This window comes from Hyaena hyaena, unplaced genomic scaffold, assembly GCF_003009895.1.
Source record: "Hyaena hyaena isolate Hyena2069 unplaced genomic scaffold, ASM300989v1 scaffold_74, whole genome shotgun sequence".
NCBI classification, from domain to species: Eukaryota; Metazoa; Chordata; class Mammalia; order Carnivora; family Hyaenidae; genus Hyaena; species Hyaena hyaena.
The window spans coordinates 2,662,773-2,689,689 of NW_024080706.1; the positions used below are offsets into that span (position 1 = coordinate 2,662,773).

At 45.7% G+C, this 26,917-nt stretch overlaps 1 protein-coding gene across 4 annotated transcripts in view; it reads right to left on the reverse strand.

Moving 5' to 3' along the window:
- KIAA1549L (KIAA1549 like) overlaps window positions 1–26,917 on the reverse strand; it is a 255,126-nt gene that overhangs the window by 3,944 nt on the left and 224,265 nt on the right. For 3 of the 4 annotated variants that reach the window (XM_039233360.1, XM_039233359.1, XM_039233361.1), the window contains 4 exons: window positions 20,147–20,497; window positions 8,242–8,339; window positions 5,640–5,788; window positions 4,335–4,486 (listed from right to left, as the gene is read on the reverse strand). In XM_039233360.1, coding sequence (XP_039089291.1) covers window positions 4,335–4,486; window positions 5,640–5,788; window positions 8,242–8,339; window positions 20,147–20,497 — 750 coding nt within the window. The remainder of the gene's footprint in view (window positions 1–4,334; window positions 4,487–5,639; window positions 5,789–8,241; window positions 8,340–20,146; window positions 20,498–26,917) is intronic. The other variant, XM_039233362.1, reaches the window with a different exon arrangement.

The following is a 26,917-nucleotide window of genomic DNA, read 5'->3' on the forward strand; positions in this document are numbered from 1 at the left end:
TTTCCCACAGAAACCGTGCCACACATGGGGATGCTGTTCGAGGGCAACCCACAAAAGACCTTTATATCCCATAATGCTAGTTGGAACCCTGTGGGATGAAAGACTGTGGACAACGTAGGCACAGGGTGCTGTGGGCAACAGACATGTGTGGGGAGTCAGGCAGCTTTTGGGGAGAAGCAGCTTAGCTGTGTCTGGAAGATGAATAGCTGTTGACAGGAAAACAAGGCGGGAGGGGCTTTCCAGCAGAGGAAAAGCAAAGGCACAGGTTAGGGGTGCACAGGGGATGCAAGAAGCTTCGGGGGTTCCGTCTGACCAGAGAGGATGTACAGCATATTGAAAGAGCTCAGGAAAGGCAGACAGGCAGGGCCAGATCAGAAAGCCACTGAATGCCAAGCTATAGAGTCTAGTTTTCTATGGCACACTTCTGAGGAACACAGCATGTTCCCATTCTTTACAGAGACACTTGTCTGGGCTCTGGTGAGGATGGAACAGGAGGGGGTTGGGCGAAGAGTCAAAAATTTTGGATGGGTGAATATTTAGCAGGAAAGTGGCCGCCTTCTACTCCCTGCATGAGGTGTCTGACAACTCCTCCTGAGAAGGCAGCTTTCTGAGATGCATGCCTGCCGCCTGGCCAGGGAGCCACCAGTGCGCGACCAGGCAGAGGAGGGGCCTGTGTTTTAGAAAGGACACTTGGGAGGTAGACTCACTGGAGGTCAAGAGGAGAGCTCTTGACCCTCGTCAATGGGCTAGGTGAGGGCCGGTGAGGGCCGGTGAGGACCGGCGTGAGGAAAGAAGTAGTGGAATGGATGTCCCAAAACGTGGGGCTTTAATTTCCCAAGACCTGACAAAGAAAGACAAAGTGGCAAATAGGTGCTAATGGTGGATCCTTCTGCACAAGGGCTGTGCGTATTTCCCTTACACCTTAGAGGAAAACCAGAGTTGAGCGGTCTGCATCCTTGGACCACAGGCACTAGGAATGTGCAGGAGGTGACTGGGGGGGAAGCAGATCCAAGGCCAGGACAGAGGACTTGCCCATCACGTCTCAGCTTGACTGTTCGTTCTTCTAGGACACCTTCCCCTGCCCTACATTAGTCGAGGGCTTCCTGTAAGGTGCTTTCATGTGGTTTCTCTAGAGTAACGGTCGTCACCCCAGATGCCAACACCTGTCTCAGGCCACTGACATCGTCAAGGCAGAACTTTGTCTTGCTTGCTTATCAGTGTGCACCAGTGCCCAGAATTATGCATGGTACACAGTGGGGAGTCTCTCAGAACTTGGGGTTCTGAGGGACACAGTTTGAAAATCACTGGAGGGTGACCAGCTGGTGCCATATGTTTGTGAGGGAGGCTGTCATATCCCCTTTCCTGGCATTTCACATTTAGCTGGAGCTTAGAGTGACTGTCCAACTCCTAAGACCCCTCAGTTCTACAGCATCGAGCGTCTTGGTACCAATGGCTGGGACGGACAAGGGATACCTGACTCCACTGGAGTGCCCTCAGGGTAATACCCAGAAGCAGAGAAGATGAAGAGATGAGACACTCTTCTTCTCTTGCCGTAGATGCAGGCTGGAGCCATCACATCTTGCTGGCCAAAATTCAGGGCCGGTGAAAACCACGCGTTCCCTGGGCAGTGCCAATGGCAGGCATCACTTGTTGCTCACAGCACACCCCTCCCAATCCTTCTCCACCAAGCTCCAAGGATGAAACCTACTTGTCCACCCAGGTTGAGGTGATTTTATCTGAGCTAGCTCCTGAAGTCTGGATGCCTGGGATCAGGGAGGTCAGACATCCAAATGATGGTGGGGCCTTTCTCCTTCTCAGATGATGCGGAAGCGGACACCATCCCTGTCCCAATTTCTCTAGTTGACAACCAGTCCCTCTGAGCTTCCTGCACTTTGTTTCACATGTGAGAAATCACCTGTCCTCCTCCCTGGTGTGGTTCCTGCATGGGCACAACTGCCCTGCTTAACTGCAGGTGGTAACTGGGCCCCAGGAAAGACCCATTTAGGCTGTGGTGATCATGTTCCTCTTAAAAACAATGAACAGAAAGCTAACTCTCCCTAATACTGAGTGGATGGGCCCAGAATGATCAAATCATCCCATTAGGAAGGTTAGGTCTTGATTTTCTGGGTTCCTATTCTTTCACCTTTAAGGCAATATGAACCCAAAGACATCTGGAAGTCACCATAAGCCCAGCTATCATCTGTAAGTGTCTTGAGGGCAAGAGCCAAGGTTTGTAAAATACTTGTGTTGACTCCTCCAGCGTACCCACTGGAATTTTCCATGCAGAGGGTGAAACGACAAAGCTGTATGCTTACTGTTTAAATAGCACAAATTAAGTATCATCTACTTTCTGAAAAGCACACATTATGTTTAGACTGTGAGTGGAATTACGGAGTCAAGTAAGCTCTGAACTGATCAACTCATACCCAGTGATTTTAGTTGTTTGAAACAGCCAAGCATGACAGCCAAAACAAACATAAACAACCAAAACAGATGGCACCAAGTCTCACATTAGGATTTGTAGACTTGGGGCACCTGGGTGGCTCAGTCGGTTAAGCACCCGACTTCAGCTCAGGTCATGATCTCACGGTTCATGAGTTTGAGCCCTGCGTTGAGCTCTGTGCTGACAGCTGATGGCTGTCTCTCTCTCTCTCTCTCTCTCAAAAATAAATAAACATTAAAAAAAATTTTTTTAAAGATTTTCTTTTAAAAGATTTGTAGACTTAACAATAGGGAATCCTTATAAATTATTCTTCAAGTTTATTTACTCCAATTTGACAAACAATTCTAATGAGCTCAGACATGCTCCATTTGTAGATAATAGCCCATTAGGAAAAGCATATTTAAAGGTGGGTATATCTATGGAAGTGGAAACACTGTCAGCAATATAAGGTCCAGTTGGGCGCACAAAGAAAGAAAAATCATATTGAGTGTAGTAATAACTCTAAAAATTATAGTAGTTTGGAGATATCTGGTGTAGGGGCAATAATCCTACCATCAAAGCTCATCTTTCAAATGTCATTTTAGTATAGTAAGGCATCCTAATGATGCTGAATCATTTGTTAAAGACAAATTAAATTATGTTCCTCTTTTAAAGGAGGGGGGAAAGATATAATTCATTCCAGAAATTTTTAAATGCAAGAAAGCATGTATTTTTAAACAGTTTGAAAATTAAAGGGATAAGCTTTGATCATCAGGAAAGTTAATATATGTAGGAAAGCTTTGCCCCAATGATGTTGTTTGGAGGTGGCATCATGACAATAAGAACAGACACCAGTGCTGAGGCCGAGTTGAACCTGCGGGCATAGAAGGCATGGACCTCAGGGTTTCAGACAGAGAAAAGATGACATAGGCCTTGGACTGGATGTTTGCTAAATCTAGGATATATTTCAAATGTTGAGACCAAACCCTAAAATGACACACATTCCCAGGTGGCCCTCAGGTGAAGTCTGGGAGACAGCCTGCCTTTCTTGTCCATGATGGATGACATTCCAGAGGGATTGGGGCAACCCACACGAGAGGCCAGCACTGCGCTATTTTCGTTTGCTTGGTTTTTCTCACTTAGCAGCCCTTGACAGGTGACTCTGAGACGGGTCTGGGTGTGCCTATCCAGGTTTGCCTGGCTGCTGCCCTCTCTGGTCTAGGCTGGGCCAGCTCCAGTGTGCCACAGACTCCTACTTATGATGGAGCATGGGAACAGGAGGGTCAGGACAACACAATCCTTTGCCAGAAGTCAGGCAGAATGCCTTAGGGTCTATGTGCAAAGTAATTCAATCTTGAGTTTCTAAAACTATATCTTCTGATACTCCATCTAAAATTTTTATAGAATTTTAAAACTAGAAGGAACAAATTTAATAACCGCTTTGGAGCCAGACCAATGCATGTTTGAATTTTGGCCTTAGCACCTAATGAAAGCTGTGTGGCTTTAGACAGTCATGTCACCTGACTGGGTCTTAGTTTCATTTGCAAGATGGGACACATCATGGGAATAATAATACCTACCTGATAGGATTGTTGTGTAGAATAAGACCAATAAACCTCTAACATGGTGTCTGGCACATAGAAAATACTCCAAAACTGACGGTTTCAATAAAATTTGATTTGACTAAGGATGCCTTGCTAGAAAGAGGTGCAATCTGGACTGGAAGGCGGGTTTCAAGTTCCTCTGTCAACAGACATCCCACCTGACTACACTGTCTCCACTGTCTTGACATTAGCCACCTGCTTGGTGGCAAGGGGCCTGAGATAACAAAACACTCTTAACGTCTCATCCGTTTTCTCCCTGAAGTGTGTCGAGCAGGTAAGGCTGTGAGGGAAATCAGCAAGCCTCTCACCGAATCGGCCCACTGGCCTGGGAGCTCATTCTCTCCTGCATAGGACATCCAGGCCTGGTTCCTATAGGATGAGGGAGGCGTCGGGATGAAGTAGCCGGTGAAGCCAGGTCTGTTGGCAGCTGGGATGGCGAACACTGCCGGCACCGTATTACCTGGCACGGATCAGATGAATGGGGAGGATTAGGCAGCATCCCACCTACCCGGCTCACATTTGCACAAAGCTGGGGGGGGGGGGCAGGGAAATGGGGGTGAACTCTGGCATGGGGGGAGGGGAAAATGAGGTGTGGAGCAGACCTCAACCTGCAGCCCTAGCCCCACCCACCTGCCCACTCATCTGCTGTGACTCACACCTGGTTTTCTAGAGAAATGGCAGCCCAGCTCCCCTCCCTGAACTCTCACCACCCCCCATCCTCATCCTAACACCCCTTACCTACTGGCAAGAAGAAGGGACACCTTAGTGTCCAGAGAGGCTTCTCCTGGGAGAATGGGTGTTTTAAAAAAGCCAAGAAAAGGAACCAAAAGAAATGGGTTCCATTGATAGAATTTCTGGACACAGTGAATTCTTTAGTTAAGTGTTGACAACTAAGTGTTTGTAGTTTTAGTCTAAAAGGTATGCTTTGAATAGACTAAAAAACCAATCAGGGCATGAAAAAACCTGGATGTTCATTTCAGCATTGTTTCGAGTGGCAAGAGATTGGAAACAACCAATACGTCCCTCGTTAGGGGAAAGGACAAACTGGAAGATCACATCACTGAATGCCATGTGGCAGTTTAAACAAATGAACTAGATCTGTAAGTACCTACCCATCCTGAAAACAATGCTGAGGCAAGAAAACAAACGCAGAAGGAAATGTATGGTTTGATATCGCTTGTGTACATGTACAGTAACAAAAGCATTAATATACCCTATTGGATATACGTACATATGTAGCAAAAAGTTAACACCCTCAGTTTAAGGATTGGGATTACCTCTGGGAAGACGAGGAATCAGATAGGGCTGGAGGGTTGTTTGTAATGCTTTAAAGATACGTAATAATTTAAACAGAAACCCTGAAGTCGGGCAAATGTGAGCCTATACCCTTACTGTAGCCTATCTTAATATTTTGTCATAGTTCAGATTTTAAAGAAATAGAACAGCAGCTCTTCTCACCGAGGCTACTGAAGTCAGACATACAGTTGCAGGGATTGCTGAGGAAAGCAGGGAGCAGGTGTGTTTGGGGGCGGGGGAGTGCAAAGAGCACAGCACCGGGGTGGGGCTGGGAGTAGGGCGCCCGCTTTTTTTCAGGCGTTTCTCCTCTTGCCCACCTGAGTAATTTAAAGCCGACTGGTCCAACTGCGCCACGGACACGGGGCCTCTGGACACCTGCGCGAAGGAGGGGCTGTCGTGCAGCTGGGCCGGCTCGGGCCCCGCGGACTCAGCCATCCTGGTCTTGCTGCCCACGTCCGAGGTGGACCTGGGGGGGAGGGGGCGCAGAGGGGCTTCGTCAATTCCCCCGTTCTCCAAGCCCGCCACCTGTCACCTCTGAGGGTCGCCTCCGGGAGGGGGGGGGAGGGGGATGCGGGCCTTTCAAGCCCCACGAGGGTGGGTCCTCAGGCCCAGATTTATCTCCCCTCCCCTCCCCGGAATAACAAAGGCCAATGCGCCCGCCCGGAGTTGGAGCAGCCGCCGGGGTGGCCCGAACTGAAGTCATTTTTAGATATTCAAGGTCAGTGCTCCCCCGAGGGTGGTTCTTGTGTCTCTGGGGAGTAGAACACTTAATTTCCACATAAAAATAAGCCAGGCAATTATCGCTGGGTATTAGCTGGGGATGGTCGACCTGGGAGGGGATGACATCAGCAGCAGCCAATGAGAAGGCTCTGGTTGCAGTGGCCGGTCGCTCCCCCTCCAGACACCAGGGCCGGTGACCCACTAGAGCCTGGAGGACCGCAGTTCCCTGCTGCTGCTGGCAGCAAGAAGCCCAAGGCTCTAGGAAGCTCGGGCTGCTCCCAGAAGCGGAGCCTAGCACTTTCTAGGCGTTATGAGTGACAGAAGACTTTTTTTCCCCCTTGGTCCCACAGGGGAGCGGAGAATCCGGCCCATTAAACACATTATAATTCCACTTACTGCTCAGAATGCCAGTGCGAAGAAGGCTGCCTGGGCTCCACCGGGCCCAGCCTCTCCCCCTCTAATAAAGGGTGCTTTAGCCCGTCTCTATCCGCCCCTTCACAGAGGGATTTCAGGCTCCTAAAATTAAAATGGAAGGTGGCAAAGGCAGCCACAGCTGGTGGCAGGCTGCCAGCACACATGGCTCTGGGCAGCGAGTGTCTGTCACTGGAAGTGCAGAACAGAGCCACAGCATGGCAGCTGGGCCAAGAGGCAAGGGTCTGGGTTCTGGCTACCTCCCCTAGCTCAGCCTCAGTTTCCTGGTCTGTGAAACAAAAGGGGTGGATGACCTCCTTCTCCAAGGCTGCTCCCTGGTTTAATCCTCTGAGTCCGTATGTACAGCAGTGACCTGCTGATATTTGGGAAGACGGTAGACAGTGTGGAAGGGCATGGGAAGAGACTGATGGTTAAGAGAAGAAATATAAAACAGACACTGTCCTTCTGAAAATGGGCCACAAATGACTGATGTGAAGTTCCTGGCATTCGGAACTCTCAGGAGTAATTGAGGCTGCCCACTATTGCCCAGGGAAGGTTAAACACAGAGGCTGTGATGATGTGACTCTACATCAGGGTGGCTGCTGGAGGCTTGGTAATGAGGGCTCTCCCTTCCTTTCTGGATCCCTCCATCTTTCTCTTGGTTGCCCTCTCCCACACCCCTGGCTTCCCACATACTATTCCAGGCATCTGCTACTAGTTTAGAAAACCCTTCTGAGGAAAATTCCCGGGTTCTGTCCCATTCACTCAGCTCCCTTGGAGGAATCCCAAAGTCTCTGGGATCAGTTAGGCTCGCTCCCTCATTTTACAGATAAGGAAACAGGGGCCAGAGAGTTGAGGCAACTTGCCTAGGGTTACACAGGGTTAGGATGGAACTCTGGGCTACTGCTTCTCAACCTACTCTAAGCTCTACTGGAGTCAAGGGCTGGTGTCTACACACAGTGTGGCATTCTAAACTGCTGGAAATGAGGGCACGGCTATTCATGAGGAAAACTCATTTTTCTTCACCATTTTCACAAAGTTCAGACCTATGGTCCACAGATAGGCTAGCATGTTGGGGGGAAGCTAAGGTAGAGGGCCAGGGCAGTGGCCCATACCTATCCGGGGCACGGTTGTTTCTTTAACCCTGGACCTGATACCTATTCCAGCATCTCCCAGCGCTAGATGAATTTTGTGTTTCTTGCCTATCTTTATTTAAAACATGTGCTTTTTATATGATCACAGAGTAAAGACAATATCTTTATCATATCTGAGTTATATCTTTATATCTGAGTTAATACCTTTATACATTATCTGAGTTCATGTGTTTTCAGCCTCCTGGCTTGGAAGTCAAGAGTTAGGCTGGGTGCCCAGACATGCTGCTCCCTGGCCTCGTGGCCACATCTCCTAAACAACAAAGGGATTTCTGGGTACACACACATGCCAGGAGGGGCCCAGATTGGAGGCAGCTGTCATAGTGGCCTGAGCTGGAATAATTTTTAGATATTGAAGGTCAGGGTTTGTGGCTTCCAGCGTACGGGCTGGTTGACCTTAAGTTTCTTCAGTTGTGGGTTCTAAAGGACTTTCCATTTTAAGTGATAAGAAAGTTGGTGAACCTTCTCTGTGTTCCCATTTCCTTCATGGTACTGGGAGCACTCCAGGCATGAGGTTGTCTGTACAGGTGATTGCACCCTGAATGCAGTGGGCATGAAGGAAATGTGTCAGGTCAGGGTACACAGAACCAAATCCTCTCCAAACATTCCAAGCAAAGCAAAGAAAGGAATGTGTTACCGCCTGAGAGAAGCAACAGCTACAGGGCCAGTCCGGGGAGGTACAGGTGGAGGGGGAGAGCCCATGACCATTTCAGGAAGCTGGGAAAACCTGTATGCCTGTGAAAGAGACGAGCAATAGAAGAAGATCTGTTAAAATGCAGTGTCCATACACACACAGGTTCTTCTTACTGAAAAGGAAAGCAGACTCAGATTTTCCTTCCTTCCCCTTCAACATTTCTCCTTCAATCTTCCTTATGTTCCCCAGCCCCCTTTTCTATCATATCTCTGGCCAGGCTCCCCTTTGCTTGGGCCATTGTAGTCACGGAGTCCTTCGACTGATCTTAGAATAAGCTAAGTTCTTTCCTACCTCTGGCTTTTGTACATGCTGCTGCTTCTCTCTGGGGTGCTTTTCTTTCAGTCCTTCCCATGATTCCTTCCTTCATCTCATTCAGCCAGCCCCATATTTCCCTAGAGCCTCATTTACTTTATCTCCACATTTTGCTTTATTTTTTGCCATAGCAATGGTCACCTTGTGGTATTATATCATTGCTTGTTTATTTACTTCCTGCCACTAGCTGGACTCTAATGTGGGCAGAGCTTTACTGTCAGGTATACCCTGATGCCTGCAACAGTGCCTGATAGATTATGTATGATCAATAAATAGTAGACAAATGAATGAATGAATCACTGATTATGTTTTACTTTCTCACTCATGGAAAGCAGATTTAGTTGGGGGGAAGTGATGGGTTTCGAATCAAGAAGTATGGGTGGAGGTCCTGGTTTGCTGATAAATAGATTTTATATCCTTACGCAAGTTAGGTGACCTCTCTGGGCCTTGCCATCCTCTTCTAAAATGGTGACAAGGATGCCTTGCTCAGAGGGGTGCTAAGAAGATCAGGCAAGTCGTTATATGTTTAAGTATTTCACAATCTATAAAGCACTATTCAAAGATAAAGGATTGGAACTGTCACAAAAGCAAAGGCTTTAATCAACACGTGAGGGGATAAAAGGAAAACAGTCAGAGAATAGACAGGATCAGAGAGCCAGGCCACAGCCTCCTTTAGTGAGAGAAAATCTCGAAATGCTCTCTGGGAAGACAAAGCTTAACTTGTGCTTCTCATTCATCTTTTTCTTTAGGTATCATGCCTGCTAGATCTCTTGAGGTACAAGCTGACAAGACTTTAAGCCTGAAGGCTTCAGGACAAAAAGCAGCAGCAGAGGGAATCCATAAATAGGGTTCTTTGAACTGAATAAGGTCGTCTTCCCAGCGTTATGGAAGACTGCATATTAGTAAGGGCCCAGATCCTAGATGAAACATACCTCTTGATGCACTGTGGGAATTGCAAGATGTCAGGAAATCTCAAGGACCCTACCCACTACCCACCCTCTGCGCCGGCACAAACAGCAAACTAAAACAAAACCATGTGCTGAAACCAGTGGTAGAAATAGTGAGTAGTAAGCAAATATGAAAGGTGGGAGTTGTTGCCTGGAAGACAAGTGCATGTTGGCAAATGACTAAGAGAGCAACCTTCAGGACAGGGCAAGGGGGCGGGGCTGGTAGAACTGAGACACACAATCAACCTGGAAGGCTTGGCTGACATTCGCTTCTATGGAGGGAGACTGATAGCATTCAGGCAGGAGCAATTGTAAGTCCTCTTTGGAGGAGATTTCCCTAAACCAGGCTCTCAGGATCGGCACAGATTAAAATGAGCAAATAACTCATCATCAAAGACCAGAAAACATAGGTGAAAGTCAGGAGAAGAACAAAGAAACAAACAACAGATTTAGGTCTTTAAGGACTTAAGAGTTTAACATTTCCAGATATAAAACAGAAAACAGAAAGGTAAGAAATGTTAACAACAACAATAACAACAAAATGACCAGACAGAGATCCTATCAGGAATGACCTGGAAGATTTGAGAAAGAACAATTAGAACTTTTAGAGGTGAAATGTAATTACTGAAAGAAAACACTCAACATAGGGGAAGTAAGTAATCGACGTGCCACAGATGAAGAGAAAATAAAGTAGAAAATGGAATTGAGGAAATTACTAAGAATGAAGGAGATAAGATATATATATATACACACACATATATACATATATATCCTATTTTATATATATATGTGAAAGAGAAGTAAAAAAATATGGAGGATATTGTAAGGTCTAAAAGTCCCAAAGTTCAGAGAGGAAGAGAGTCAATATTCAAAGAAGCAATGACTAACAATTTTCCAGAATTGATAAAATCAGTAAATTAATAAGTTCAGGAAGTACAATGTATCCTGCAGGATAAATAAAACACACATAGGTACACTGTAATGAAATGGTAGAATACCAGAGACGCAGAGAACATCTTTAAAGCAGCCAGAAAGAAAAGGCATATCAACTACAAGGGGAGGACATTTTTTGACATTGGACTTCTCAGTGTCACCCAGAAGACCATGGGCAAAGTGCTCAAAGAAACTGTCAGCCTAGGAGTGTATCAGCAATACTAACTGTCTAGGACAAGAAAGAAAACATTTGCCCAGATTTAGAGGTACTGGCTGAATCAATATGGAAAGCTACATTACCACGCTGCATTTCCATTTTTTTTTTTTTATAGCATCAATAAACTATGTATGCTAAGGTAGTATTCAAGGAACCAAAATCTGAAGCTCTACTACATCCTAACCATCTTGGGGTTCAGCAACCATGATACCCCTACCTTGCAAAGCAAAATGCTTTGCACCAAATAGTGCTAAATAAGTTTTTGCTCACTGAATGTTGAGTGAACCAAACCCAGGAGACCAAATTCTCATCTTGATTCAGCCATTCACTTTCTGTAGACAGTCCCTCTGCACCTCATTTTTGTTGTTTTTCTTTTCTTTAAAAAAATTTTTTTTAAACTTTTATTCTCAGGGAGGAGCAGAGAGAGAGGGAGACACAGAATCCAAAGAAGGCTCCGGGCTCTGAGCTGTCAGCACAGAGCCTGACACGGTGCTCGAACTCACGGACCAGACAGCGCAAGATCATGACCTGAGACAAAGTCGGTCACTTGACCGATTGAGCCACCCAGGAGTCCCTGTTGTTGTTTTCATTTTCCTTGTGAAATAAGGCATTGGAGTAGCTTATGGGCTTCCAAACACTTTTCTATAGCCATGAAAGCACTCTGACATAATATGAATACATAACTAGATTAAAGCAGACTTTTCTGGTTGAAGTTGGTGGGGGGTGCCCTGGTGAATTTGGCCCTTCACTTACCTGCATGATGGTAACCTGGAACCTCCCTGAACTCTAAGGTTTTGCAGAGAGTTTGAAAATCATTGTTTTGGACGTCCTTTCAGCTTATACTCCATTATTATCAAGAAACCATCAAGTAAGGACATGTTTTTCCCAAAATAGACAAGGGGGTTTAGAGCCCCTCTTCTCTCTTCTGGCCTCTCACGATACTCAGTAGAGGAGACAGACAACTTATTTTTATCCCTGGTTTCTGGAAGGCTTATTCTTTGCTCAACACAGTTTTCCAGCCAAGAAAAAGCCCTTCTATGCCTGTGTCTGTCCTGTAGCACTTTACCGAAGAGTTGATTAAAAATTCTGAACTTTTGATAAGTATCAAGGGAGTTGTCTTCTTCGGAAGTTTTTTCCAGTTACAAGCAAGACTGCACAGGAGATCAGACAATCCCCTTTGGGCTGTGTCCTCAGGGCCCTGGGGTAGCCGCAGGGGCCACATAAAAAGTAGAACCTGTGCCCTGTGCTTGGGGGCTGAGAGAATTCCCTCCCACAGTGTCTTCCTACCTTCCCCCTCCTCACCCTGTGCAGGGGTTTCCCATAGTTCTAAGCCCTCCTGGCTTCACACTCTGGTTTCTCTTGATATGGATCTGGAAGCTTGGCTTCCTTTTTTTTTTTTTTTTTTTAATATACATATATTTTTTAATTTATTTCTAGGAGAGAGAGAGAGAGAGAGACAGCGTGAGCAGGGGAGGGTCAGAGATAGAGGGAGATAGAGACTCCGAAATAGGCTCCAGGCTCTGAGCTGGCAGTCAGCACAGAGCCTGACGCGGGGCTTGAACCCACAAACTGCGAGATCATGACCTAAGTGAAAGTCGGATGCTTAACCGACTAAGCCACCCAGGCGCCCCTGGAACCTTGGCTTCCTGATGACTGCTTTGTGATGAGGATTTCACAGGAAGTTATTCCTCAAAACTGTTGCCTGATTTCAAGTTCCCAGTTCCATGACAGTGGCCATAATGTGCCCAGCCTGGCACCATCTTTTGGGATCCCTGCCCTCTGGCTAGAAAGGAGATCCCAGACTCAGAACTGAAAGGTAGTTTTTGGAAATTGGTCTGAGGTCTCTGAGGCGGAAGGAGCCTGGGTGTAATTAGAGTAGGCTGGCCAGGCTTTGGGCTCAGAAGTCTGGCTGTAAAAGTAGAAGGGGAAAAGGTGACTTACATAGTCTACTCAAAGGCTCAATTGTGATGTCCTTGGGTAGGAGGTGATGGGGCTGGGCCAAGGCCATCTTCTCTAGTAACCCCCGGAGAGAGTGAACCCAGATGAGACCCACTGTGTGCTGGTCCCTTGTGTAGGTGTATCCATCCCAAAGGAGGAATGTGGTCAAGATCAACCTCAAGGGCAGCACTATAGGGACAATAGGTCAAAGGGGGCAGCTTGTGCCTAGAGGAACAGGTCAGGGGGTCTCAGGCTTTGCACTGGTGGAGGAAGGAGGACTGACAGGGCGAAGTCAACCCACCCTCATTGGAGGCCAGCCCCAGGTCAGAATGAATGCACGAATCTTTCCACACCCAACTAACCATGCTGGGTTGCACTGAATGGCGCCCCTTCCAGGGTGTTGTGCTGATGCCGACAGTACCGCTCCAGGCAAAACAGGCGTCTACCTAAGTCTACATGCAGTTGTAAGTAACTTCATATCCTGGTGTAGGAAGTAAAATCTTCCAGAAAGATAGTTCTTCTTTAGTTGAAAACAGAGTACTTGGTAATTGAAGACTAACCCTGTAGTGAAAACCCAGTGCCTATTTTGTTCTGTTAGTTCACCAGGAGCTACTGATAGAGCAATATCTAAGACCTCAAAGGCCTCTGGAATCATAAAAGTTTGAGCTGGAAAAAGAGCAGCAGACACTGAGACCATCCATATACCTTACCTTAACCAAGGAGGACACTAAAGCCCAGAGAGGTAAACCGACTTGTCTAAAAACACACAGCCAGTTAAGGGCACTGTCTTGTAATTCTGAGCTAAAGGTAGTGTGGTACAGAGGGGATGGGTTTGAAGTCAGACAAAACTAGGGTTGAATCCTAGCTTGATCCTTACCCACTGCTTGATCTCAAGCAACTTTCCTTGCCTGTGCCTGCTTTCTCACTAGTGATGGAGGTTAACAGTTTTATACCCCCATTTCAAGGCTGTTTGAAAGACTCATTTTATATGTTAATGTAACATCTGGCACACATTGGGTCCCCTATAGTAATACTCTCTTTCTTTGAGACAGGATAATATTTTGATACAGTAACTGTAGTAATCAAGACTTTTTTGCCCCACAATTCCTGAAGCCTAGGGCCCTTCCCCTTCCCCAAGCAGCAAAGGCATCCTACCTTTCTGCCCCAGGGAAGGAAGGTGATGGCTACTAAAGAAGGCCCAAGAGCCAGTTCTCATTGGAGTTTTGATAGTCCAAACTATTGAACTGCAAAAGTTTAGGATTTTATTTTAACTTGTTATTTTTTAAATTTAAATTTTATTTAACTATTTTAAAAGTAATCTCTACACCCAACGTCGGAGGTCAAACTCATGACCCCAAGATCAAGAGTCACATGCTCTACCAACTGACCCAGTCAGGCGCCCCCCCCCCCCCAAGAGTTTAGGATTTTAAATATCAAAAACCTAAGCTCTAAAGCACTCAAGGGCTAAAGTTAATGCCAAATGAAGTGATTTGGAAGAAGCGAGGTATGTTTAGATTACTGCGCCCAGATGAGGTCAACACCCTTGGGTTAAGAAAGGGAGGAGAGTGGGGCGCCTGGGTGGCTTAGTCGCTTGGGTGTCCGACTTTCGCTTAGGTCATGATCTCGCGGTTCGTGAGTTCGGGCCCCGCATCGGGCTCTGTGCTGACTGCCAGCTCAGAGCCTGGAGCCTGTTTCAGTCTGTGACTCCCTCTCTCTCTGACCCTCCCCTGCTCACACTGTCTCTCTCTCTCTCTCCTAGAAATAAATAAAACATTAAAAAAAAAAAAAGAAAGAAAGAAAGGGAGGGGAGTGGGAGGAAAGCCAGAGAGCTTAGATGCTGATGGGTCTGGAGAGGGGGCTCTACATCCTGCCTTCCTCTGGGGGAATGCAGGGGAGAAGAGGATAATATGAGGAAGATTAGTGAGGGTGAAGGGTTAGGGTGTGTATGTGTGTGTGTGTGGGTGTGGGTGTGCATGTATGACAGAGGGGGAGAGAGAGACAGAGGCACCAGGGGAGAGACAGAGAAGGAGAATGAGGCTACTCAAGCACGGGAGGAAGGGAGAGGGGGTCTGGAAGGAGCTTGCAAACAAGAGGACCAGGATACAGCCGTGCTCTACCTGGACCAATCCCTGGAGACTAGATGGAACCAAGGACTTCTCAGGGACGCCAGCCACAGTAATTCGACAAGGACTAACTGAAACCAGATTCTGAGGCCTTCTTCCTACCACCTCACCATGCTTGGCACCATGCAGGGCCCCTCAATAGCTTAACCCAGGAGGAGGGAGGGAGACGCTGAACTGAAACTGAGCTTTTGGCACATGGAAAAGATAAGTGAAAATTTAAAGTACATGTCTTGCACCCCTGAGTTTTGTGGGCTATGTATTCTCTAGACTTTGTCTCCTACCCCCCTTTCTCCCTTCCCATGAGCCTTTGCCGGATGCTGGGTACTCAGATGGTTTTCAAGGGGGCTTTCTTAGGGCAGTCCAGAGGCAAAGATCCCCAAGGCCAAGGCTGGCAGAGGTGTAACAGTGTGACCTGCCTTCAAGACTCCAAGAGTTGGACAATGCCCCATCAATAGGGCTGGGATGGCCCTCTCCCTGTGGTCCAACTTCCTCAAACTTCCAGTGACTTCTGAACAACCAGGGGTGGAGGGAGCCCAATAAAAACATTGAATTTCCGACCCACCTGGCCAGATGGGAGCTCAAAACAGTTTCAAATCTGGTTTGCATAAATATAAGAAACTTAATCAGCTCTTGAACCCAAGTGTTGTGGTGGATGTAAACTCATGCCTGACATGTCTGCCTATCTCATCAACAAAGGTTTTGTTTTCTTTATGAGGGGAGAGGAGGAAAAAAAGCTGTAAGAGTCTCGATTTCATTCTAATAGAGATGTCTCCTTTACAAGCAGCAATGATAGGAATGGACAGAACCCTGTCAAACTGAGCAAGCTTCCTTCTGAGATGATCATACTCTGAAGTTCTGGAGATTTGAGTCTCCTCAGGGCCTGCAGGACATCCCTAGGGCTCACTGGGCCAAAGGCACGAAAACATGAGTTCTTTGAAGTCAGCTCTAGGTTCTTACTTTGTGTCTGCCCTTGACAGCTGTGTGACCTTGTGCATATTTCTTTACTTCTCTGAGCCTCAGTTTCCTCACTGAGTACACAGGGATAATAACAATACTGGCTTCATAGGATGCTTGTTAGATTAGAAGAGGTGATGTCTACACAGCGCTTAGCTCCATGTCTGGTATGTATAATGGGAGCTCAACAGATGGTAGCTGTTGATGTTGTTATAATTATTACCGCTCATTGCATCTGGAAAGCCTCTAGTGAGGAGGACATTTTAACCCTGCTGCCTTTCTCCAAATCCCCTACTCTGACACCCACAGGAAGCCTGTAGGATGCTTTCATTCCACTTGGCACAGACCCATTAGGGCTGCTGGCAAAACTGGATGGGACATGAGGTGTCAGGTCCAATCTCTTCACAAATTCATGGGCTGAAATATGATCAGGACTCTCCCGAAATGCAGTGCAGAAGTCCCAAGCTGCCGGCAGTAACCTTTTCCATGATATAAATGCCATCGGCTGGCCCAGCACATTGAAAACCACTCGCTTCCAATTATCCTCCGGCCGAGCTCCCAGTGCTTCCTTTTAGGGAAGCTGAAAAGTAATCATAGTTATCATTCTAAATTGCTACCTTTTCTATTGATTTCCACATTATCATAGCACAAGGGGGCTCGGCAAGAACTTGGGTCGAGACTCATTATTTCTACTCTGTATTGTTAGTGATTTTCCCCTCTCATGAAAATAGGGACCACATGTGTTGGGGAAAAAAAAAGGCGGAAGCCTTAATAACAAAAGAACTGCCTTTGATATTGTTCTGGTGTGACGGTCCTTCTCTCTGCCATGTTCTCAGTTTTTTTACAGTTTCCGGTGGCCTGATATTTCAAGAATATAATGCTGATGTTTTTGCCCTTCTTGGCACAACTGCCAACCCCAAATTATAACAAACAGAACAATCTAGGTCTTCACATGTCCTAAAAATATGAAATTTATAGATGGTTTTGTTAAATTGAGGCATCAAGGATGTGGATTCCATCAGCAGTTGGAAGACTCATCGTGGTTGTTTTTTTCTCTTTGAAACCAGATCTCTTTATGGATCTGCAGAAGCTGGCCTCTACCCAGAGTCAGATTCTCCAGCTGTTCTTGAGAATCATCTTTAAAGAGAAGTGGAGCTTCTCTGGGACCCTCGGTTGGGGCATCCAGACCATGCTCTTAAAGGAATTTAGCAGAGCAAGAGGAGGAAAAGATGTAGTCTTAGCACTATCAAGAAAAGGGATATAACTAGTGGAATTCAGTAAAAAGGACAGGATATTTTTATAATGATGACTACCATGTACCAGGCAATTTGCAGTGCTGGGCATCGTCTGAAAGCCCCCTGATTAATATCAGCAAACACGTAGTGGGTGCTCGCCAGATGTGGGATCATGCTGAGCATTTTACACGAATGATCTTTTCATCCTCACCATGGCCCTCTTATCACCACTATTTCATGGCCAAGACATCTGAGGCTCAAAGCTGTAGCCCCTGGCTAGGGTCATTCAGCTGGTGTGTGCCATTCTACGCTGGGCTGAGGGAAAATCCAGGCATGGGGTCCGTGTATGGAGATCAAGAAGGGTGAACCAATGAAACTGAAGTCAGTGTGAATCAATACAGAACAGAGACAGGTGATTTTCTCAGGGGACAGACACTGAAGAGCTACTTATACCTGTGGTGAGATTAGGATGTTTTCTCAATCTCGGTGAGAAAAATCTCTTCTTTTCCTCATAAGGGTGCGTACCAATTTAGTGGACAGTCAGAAAGCTCTAATTGTGCAAACAGTAACAGTAATATGATGGCCAAAGGGAAGTATTTTGTTTATTTTTTTTTTTAACATTTATTTATTTTTGAGAAAGAGAGAAACAGAACATGACTGTGGGAAGGCAGAGAGAGGGAGACACAGAATCCAAATTAGGCTCCACCAAGCTCTAAGCTCTCAGCACAGAGCCCAATGTGGGACTTGAACCCATGGACTACGAGATCATGACCTGAGCCAAAGTCGGATGCTCAACCACCTGAGCCACCCAGGTGCCTCCAAAGGGAAGTATTTTAAACTTGATGGATTTGTAAGGGTCAGCGAGAATTTTTCTGACTCTTTCTGGAAAAAAAGGATGTTTGGACTTCAACTGAGAAGAGCACGTGGCTCCAGAATTGCTGACACTCTTCCGGAAGGCAGTGCTTCTTGAACATATCCAGCAAACCCCCCTGATGGTAGGGGCTAACTCATATTCTTGAGATCTGGGCATTGCCCCCAAATCTTCTATTTTAGGTTAAAATATTTTAAGAATTTTGCGTCGTATTCTACCTATATCTCAGAAAATGGGATGTAAGGGGCGCCTGGGTGGCTTAGTCAGTTAAGTGTCCGGCTTTTGCTTAGGTGATGATCTCGCGGTTCGTGGGTTCAAGCCCCGCATCGGGCTCTGTGCTGACTGCCAGCTCAGAGCCTGGAGCCTGTTTTGGAGTCTGTGACTCCCTCTCTCTCTGACCCTCCCCTGCTCACGTTGTCTCTCTCTCTCTCTCCCCTAGAAATAAATAAAAAAATATTAAAAAAAAAATGGGATGTAAAAAAGATGGTTGTGTTTACCCTTTGTCCTTTATTGCCTGCACTCTCCAGATTTGCGTATCAGAGACTGAGAAGATGGCCCTCCTTCTGACAATGTCTTACTTTCCTCAGACTGGCTTTTACTTAGTGAAAGACCACACTGACCAGCAAATGGAAGTATTCTGGCCTCTGTGGTCACCCAGCTTCGCACTGCAGGTTTGTAAATTCAAATCCTTAATAACAAATCAGTTATTGGGAGCCTAATTGGTGTGTGAGTCAAATTCCCAGGGCCTGATCACCATGGAGTGAAAAGACGGAATAGAAATTCTGCACTTGCCAACCTTAGGACAAAGCCTTCCAGCGATGATGGCCCCAAGCAAACCCAGCCAGCCTGCCCCAGAGGTTCAGTCTCTCCCGTTCAAGATCAGCCAACAGGAAGGATAAGGCTAGACACAGACATTCAAGGACCGACAGAGGGGATGAGGAGCAGTGTCAAGGGGAGACATCTCAGTGACTTGGAGGAGAGGGGAAATCTGGAGCAAAGGAGAACAATAAGGAAATTCACAATAGTGTGCCGGTATGTAGCATATGAGCAATCTATTAAGTTATGTAGCATAAGAGCAATCTATTAAGTGCCTATGTGATATGGACCGTGGAGGGTATGGGTGTGAAATTATCACAGAACTCCACAAACCCACAGATGTCCCAAATAGTCTACTGCAAATGAAAGAGGCAATGCAACATAGCACAGAGGAGAACAAACAGCATGCTGGTTAAGCACAAGGGCTCTGATGCCGGACTGCTTGGCATTGGGTCCCAGTTGTGCCCCTTCCTGCCTGTGTGACTTGAGCATGTGAGTAACCTCAATTTCCTCATCTGTAAATAGGGACAAAACAAGTACCTATCCTCGGTGGCTTGTAGTAAGGACTAAATAAATGAGCTAACATACACACGATCAATACCTAGTAACTAAAACACTCAATAAATGTTGACTTTCGTTATGTAATTACATATCACAACGACAATTTATAAACCTCTATTAATGAGTAATCCTTGGGTATAAGGCATGGACTATCACAAGGATGGAATCTATACATGCACATGGCATTGTTTATTATGGTCTATGGCTTATCCATCTTTTAAAAAAGACATCTTAGATGCTATGGTAATGAATGAGATGCATACTAATTAAAATTGTTGTTTAAATCATGGAAGCTTTTAGTCACTGGGCGCTTTCTCAAATACGGAAGTGCAGTTACCACTAAATGAAATAATCGTGAGTGGCATTGCTGTAGCATCTCCCTCGTGTGCCTGGCTTTCTTCTAAGTGCCTCAGATACATCAACTCGCTTAATCTTTACAACAACCTTAGGAAGTGAGTTGTTTTTCTTATTCATTTCACTGGTAGAAAATTTAAGTGATGTCTCCAAGGCTAGTGAGTAAGAGGGCAGGGATTCAAAGTCAAACTGCCTGCCTCTGGAGCCTCTGCTCTGAGCCACCAGGCACATGCACTGCTAACATGCAGCTCTGCAATGTGTCTTGACATCTGAAATGGGTCTTGACACTTGGTGATGCAGGAATCCACCAGTGCATGAAGAATGAGGTCAACCCTTTACAGGAGGGACAGTAGAAAAGGAAATTCATTCTCAAATGCAGTATGGTTTGATGTAAGGGCTGCCTGTGTGCTTGTGCCCACAGGCTTAGGCTTGGATCATGGGTGGAGGACGGGATGAGAGTCCAGAAAAGTTTGTCTCCAAATCCCAAGGTGGTTTATCACTAGAAGTCCCCACTCTGAGACCCCTGTCGTTAACACCCTGGGCGGAGCTGACCCGCTGGTGGCAGGTGGATGGGGCATCTGACTTACCGGCCGAGGCAGACTATACTGGTACATTTCTGGGCGATAGGTGGGTACCCACTGCACCCCTGCCCTGGGCCGCGTCATGGTTCCTGGAGCGCTGGTCACCACCTCCGAGTAGGGCAGGTGCTGTGCTGAGCCGTAGGCTTCCTGGTGCCGGCTCTGGCCCGCATGGCCTGCAGACGCCAAGCTGAAGGCTTCCTCCAGTAGCATGTGCATCTGCTGCCTGACCTCGTCGATGGAGGGCTGGGAGCTCAGTGTGGAGGTCTCCGAGTGACCTTTCATCTGCCTTGATCGGGCATAGCCCCGAGGCTCATTCACCCTGTCAATGTTGGTTTCCTCTATGATCTCAGGCTCAGTCTGTGGGATCAAACACATGCCCATTGATTTGTTAATGAACTGTCCTTGCCATGAATGTTGTCTGTACTTACTCTAAAATGTTCAGCGTGGACATGCGATATCAGGTGTAGTGTTCATTTATGTTATCTCCTAGCTGCCCTGTCTGGAAATCACTCACAGGAGTGATCAGCTAGCATTATGTCGGTAGGGTCACACTCCAGCTATCCCTGCACACCTCACTTTTCCATAGCTCAAGTGATGCAGCAGGCTTTGCTAACTCTCATAAAGATGATGAGAAATGGTTTTTCACTGACAGCATTAAAGATAATCTCTAAGGCCTGTAGAGAGATTCTGCACCTGCATGCACTTTAGGTAAAAGAATCTACAGTGTCTGGTAGTCTAAGTGCTGGTGCTCTAGACTAACTCTAAATGGTCTTATGTCCAGCCCTTTAGGGAACTGCTGGCTGCCTGCTGCCAATCATCAGAGAAAGCAACAAAATCATGCCTCTAGACCACTGATCTCAAAGTGTGGTGCACACTCTGGGGCAGGCAGCAAACTGTGCTTTCGCAAGCCTTCCAGAAGATTCTCATGCCTGCTCAAGTTTGAGACCGACTGATCAGGAATGTTCCCCCGCCTTCTTCCTGTGAACCTTCCATTTGGGGAGCAGCCGCGGGGGTGGGCAGGGGCCAGGGCACCATCAGCTTCCAGAGCAGGCTGCATGGACTGTCTTATGCTTGCCTGCTTATGAATGCTTGTTCAATCAGTCTGCCTGTGTCTTGGTCTCTTGGTCTGAGACTTATTTTTGTGATACCCTGAGAGGGAGGTTGTGGGAGAGTGGTTAATCCATGTTCACTTCAAGCATGTCTGTGGCTACTATTGTCTGCTAAAAGAACGTGACCATTCTGTGAGAATAATTCAGCACAGATCAGTTTGCCATCCTGCTCTCCATCTATGACATAAGTGACACACTGCCACTTTAGCAAAATTAAACAATACAGATAAGTCAGAGGGGGAAGAAAATCTAAAAATCCATTAACCTTTGAGGGACTTACTCCACTCCCAAGCCTATCCGGATGTGCGTGTAAACATCTTCATACACACATGCCCACTTAAAAAGATTTATGTATTTACGTCCTGGTTCTGGGTGTTTATTATCATTTTACAAGGAATGAATATTCTCCTACCTGGATGCCACAATTTAACAGCTGTGTGACTGTTGACAATGTCTTAGCTTCCCCCGAAAAGCAGGACCTGAGACATACTTTATACACAGATTATTTATTTTGGAAAACAATTCCAGGGAATAGGAGTAGGGCCTAGGATGAGTAAATTGGGGGAAGGAAAAAAAGCCAATCAAGGACAGGCACTAAATTAATGATTGCTGTGGGCAACTGAAGCTTAATCCCGCCTCCCACCGGGATCCTCCCAGGAATGAAGTAGAATATGCTTTAAGATTGTAGAACAAAATTTTGTCTACCAGTCCTCAGTCCCCACAGTCAAGGGTTGCCCTAGAAATTGTCCTTGCACTCTGAGATCTGTGCAGGCACAGATGGGCACAACAGGCTCCCAAGGGTGTACCACGTAACAGAGACAGAGAAGCCTTAGGGCAGAATAAAAGCCAAGGGACTGCTAAGGTGACAAGGTCAAGTTACTGCTGTGTAGGGCGGAGGCTGCAGCCAGGCCAGATCTAAAAGGTGTACTGAGAAGATAAAAGACAGGGCATGAAAGATTTTCCAACCCAGAAAGCTACTTAACTAACTTCCTGCGTTTCAGTTTCCTCACCTGTAAAATGAGGATAATAGCATCTACCTCCAGGGATCTCACAAGGTTTATACATGATGATACACAAAGAGAGTTTAGAACTGTAGCATACACAGGCGAAACATAGTAATAATAGCCACTATCATCACCATAATCATCATTATTATTACTTTTATATATTAACCTGCACCTGTTTCTCGTGTAATTACTATGCATAAACTGGATACATGAGATGGAGCACAAGAAAAGGTCATCAGGGAGCTTGTTCACAAAGGGAAGTCTTTCCCTCCTTAAAACCTACATTGAAGGTCAGCAATTTAGATTTCCTATTTAACTTTTTTTTAATGTTTATTTATTTTTGAGAGAGACAGAGCGTGAGTGAGGGAGGGTCAGAGACAGAGGGAGACACAGAATCCAAAGCAGGCTACAGGCTCTGAACTGTCAGTACACAGCCTGACTCAGGGCTTGAACCCATGAATCATGAGATCATGACCTGAGCCAAAGTCAGATGCTTAACCAACTAAGTCACCCAGGTGCCCCTATTTTTCCTATTTTAAAAATATATTTACTTTCCTTTAGTAGTAAATTAATATAAGTGCATTAGAGAAGAAACAGAAAATACAGAAAACACAAAAAAGAAAGGAGACGTTTCCTGTAATCATGTCACTCAGAGTTAAGGCTTGGCCCTAGTTCAAGATCAAAAGATGAGGTCTGTCAACCTTCAATTCTAGATTTATCAATAACCATCTACAGTAAGAACTGAGAATACTATTCTGATACGGACACAGGCAAAAATAGGTTCTGGAGTAGAGGGCAAAATTACTTTTGCCATAATAAACAAACTACAAGACACTTCATACCTGGGCACATGCCCCCATGAGGCTTACAAATTGGAGATCTTTAGGGAAAGGTTTGAGATCGCTGTCCCAGAAATGTGCTCCCTGAAGGCTTGGGGACTCCTTCTAGGGTAGTAAATGCAACTTCTGACAGAAATTTTCTTCACAATGCATAGAACATTCTGGATAGAATTTCAGACCCTGGAAGGACTTGAGGAGACTATTTAATTCAAGCCCCATTTTACAGATGAGGTAATCAAGGCCAGAGTGTTTAAGTGACTTACCCAAAGTCCCCCAGGCTGGCAATGGCAGAGACTTGTTCTCCCAGCTCCTGGCCCTTGCACTTCCTGCTGCATCACGTTGTCTCTCACATTTCCCTGTCAATACCGGTTGCTACCCACATGCTGCCCTTCCTCCCTACATCCTCTGTCTCTGTAATAAATAATGGATGCTTAATGCTAAACTACTCCCAGGTGGAAGATTAACGGCACTGGGGTGAGCTATGATTTTTCCCACCCCTGAGCTGTGCTATGCATTTTCAGTCATATTGGTGGATCTATTATGTGAATTTATAGTTGTGTCTTAAGCAGGGCAAAAATATACTTCTTAGCAACAACCCCTACTCTGCAGCTCTCCCAGGAGCCTGGGGGTGGGGCTGTGCTGGCTTGGGGGCGGGGGTTGGTTCTCTGAGTAAGGCTGTTGGGGAGAGATAACCTTGGCTGGGGAGGATATTCTCTAGGCTCTCACTGCAACCGCCCCACAACACCCCAACAGATGTCAGCCTTTGCATCCCACCCCAGGGTTTCTATTTCATATGGGAGAGCTCTTCCCTTTAACGGGAGAGCCCACAGTTATAACCCAAATAGCCTCGATATGTTTGCTCCAGCCTCCTCCTATTTTCCCACTCTTCTCACTTGGTGTTTCAGTCTCTTCACACCTACCAATGGAAACAAGACAAGCTCTCATTATAGCCTGGGTTGCCCCTCATCACACTTGTATTTGCTTATTTAATGCCTGTCTTGTCCAAGTCTGGACGCTCCCTGAGCCCATCTCACCTCTGTCTCTCAGGAGCTTAGCATTAGAAACCTGGAATATCCAAAAAAGCTTTGTGAAATTAAACCAATAAGAAATCCTGTCCAACTGCCCATGGGGTAGAACCTGAGGTTACATTAAAGGGCCCAAATTGCCTAACACATTCATTCCAGTGCTGATGAGCTGTATGACCCACAGGCAAGTTACATGAACTCCCTAAGCCTCAGTCTTCTCATCTATAAAATGGGGGTGGGGGGGTTTGATCTTTAATCTGTGAAGAACCTTCTAGTTCTCACATTTACTGTTTCTTGGACTCTATCTGCTCCAGGGGGGCCTGGGTTCCTCTGGGGGAATCCAATGCCTACTCATGAAGGGAATATTCATGACCAACCTCCTTCCCCACCATGAAGCAGTGATAAATTTGCTCTTTAACTTAACAGACAATTATTATTTCAACTAGGCCTTGGGTTGACAGTTGTGGATACAGCAATTAATAAGATAGTGACCCAGCCCTCAAGATGTTCCCAGTATATAGGAGGAGACAAATAACAAAGACAACAACAACAGCAGCAGCTAACAGTTATTCACAGCTTATGTGCCAGACATTGTTCTAAGTGCTTTATATAGATTCACTTCTTTCAGTAATATGAGGTAGCAACTACGATTCTCCTCATTTTACAGATGAAGAAATAGGGGCATTGAATATGTTGCCTATAACTGGCAGAGCTGGAATTTGAACCCAGAGATTCCAGTACCCATTGTACATATCTGAATAGAGCCATTACCATACCACAGATATGGGCTCTGACAGAGGGACAAACAGACTTCTGTGACCAGGAAGACAGACTATAAAATGATCACCGAGGTAACCTATCTCATAGATCATCGGAAAGACAGAAAACACCAATACATAAATGTAAGAGTGTCTCTTCTAAGAGTGTTCGGCATATTAGCATTTGATAATTATTAGCTACTATCATTATTGTTGTCATCTGCCTCATCCCATAGATTGGGAGTGCCTATAGGGCTGAGCCTGTGTTTCATCCCTATATCCGCAGCCTCCATTCCAGGGCTTAGCCCAAAGCCGCAACCAGGAATTGTCTTTTGAGTGAAAGAACTTAACATAGCACATGCTCAAATGTACTTGAGCACCTGTAATGGGCCAGCCTCGTCCTGGGGTTTCCAAGCATGCTACCTCATCCATCCCTGAGCACCATATGGTTGTATCTATTTTCCAGATAGGCATATCATGTCTGCTGACTTAACTTGTCCCAAGCCCTTCTCCCTAACTTGCACATTTCTGAAAATACCTTTTGTTTTTATTTGACAAAAAGGGGGAGACAGGAGCAAAGACAAAACTCCCAGTTTTGACAGATGCTTGGCTTGTGTACAATGTTGGGGGCTGCGTCTGGGACAGATAATATATTTTTAAACCTCTTTAACTTGAAGTTCACTATACTTGCTTCTCCAACCTCATACTCTTGTGAAGCACTGGGGAACTAATTTTCTTAAAAATCTATTTATATAAATGAATCAAGATGTGCTTCAATAAAAATTCTAAGAAGTTAATCAGGGAATGTCTGTTCATGGCAGGAAATTAGAAAACACAGATAAGCAAAAAGACGAAAATTATAATCCACTATAATCCTAGCACCAGAAATAACTACTGTTAACATTTTGGCCTTTGTGCATGTCTTTCCAGATGTTTCCTATGCATATGAAATGGGAGGAAGATTACCAATGCTGGAACATTGCCAACAACTGCCCCCCCCATTCCCACTATCCCTTCCTGGGTCAATTGAAAGAAGTTTGGGGCGCCTGGGTGGCTTAGTCGGTTAAGCGTCCGACTTTGGCTTAGGTCATGATCTCGCTGTTCGTGGGTTCGAGCCCGGCATCGGGCTCCGTGCGGACTGCCAGCTCAGAGCCTAGAGCCTGTTTCAGAGTCTGTGACTCCCTCTCTCTCTGACCCTCCCCTGCTCACGCTGTCTCTCTCTCTCTCTCTCTCCTAGAAATAAATAAATAAATAAAGCATTAAAAAAATTAAAAAAAAAAAAAAAAGAAAGAAGGTTTCTTTCCTCCCCCCTTCCAAGGAGGGCCCAGCATTGGCCACACATATTCTCCAGCTTTCGTGATGGAAAATATGAGATAGAAAAGAAAGAACAGGCAGAAGGGGTGTGGGCTGCAGGATTTTTAAGTGGGATTTTGGAGAGAGATGCAGAAACAGCTATGACATGTGATTGGGAGAAGAATTGATGAAATTTAAAAAGTATTACTGGGCATGATATAATAGCCTTCCTGTATGAGAAATATGAGTGAAGGAGCAGACGTATTTAACAAATACTTTTGTTAACACAGACACTCTCTCAGACTGAGCCATCTGGGTCATGATTTTATAAACAGAACACACACACACATATATATACATATATAAGGTTTTTATAAAATGGAATTACATATAATATTTTAAAACCTTTTTTATACAACAATATTGTGAAATATCTCTGCCAGTAAATATATGTATTATAAGGGGGCACCTGAGTGGCTCAGTCAGATAAGCATCAGACTTTGGTTCAGGTCATGATCTCACAATTGGTGAGTTAGAGCCCTGCACTGGGCTCTGAGCTGACAGCTTGGAGCCTGGAGCCTGCTTCAGATTCTGTGGCTTCCTCTCTCTGCCCCTCCCCTGCTTGTGCTCTGCCTCTATCTCAAAAATAAATAAGAATAAAAAAATAAAAATGATCTGTAAAAAATATCTATATGTATGTATTATAGGGAATACCTTTAAATGATTTCATAGCATTCTGCTATATG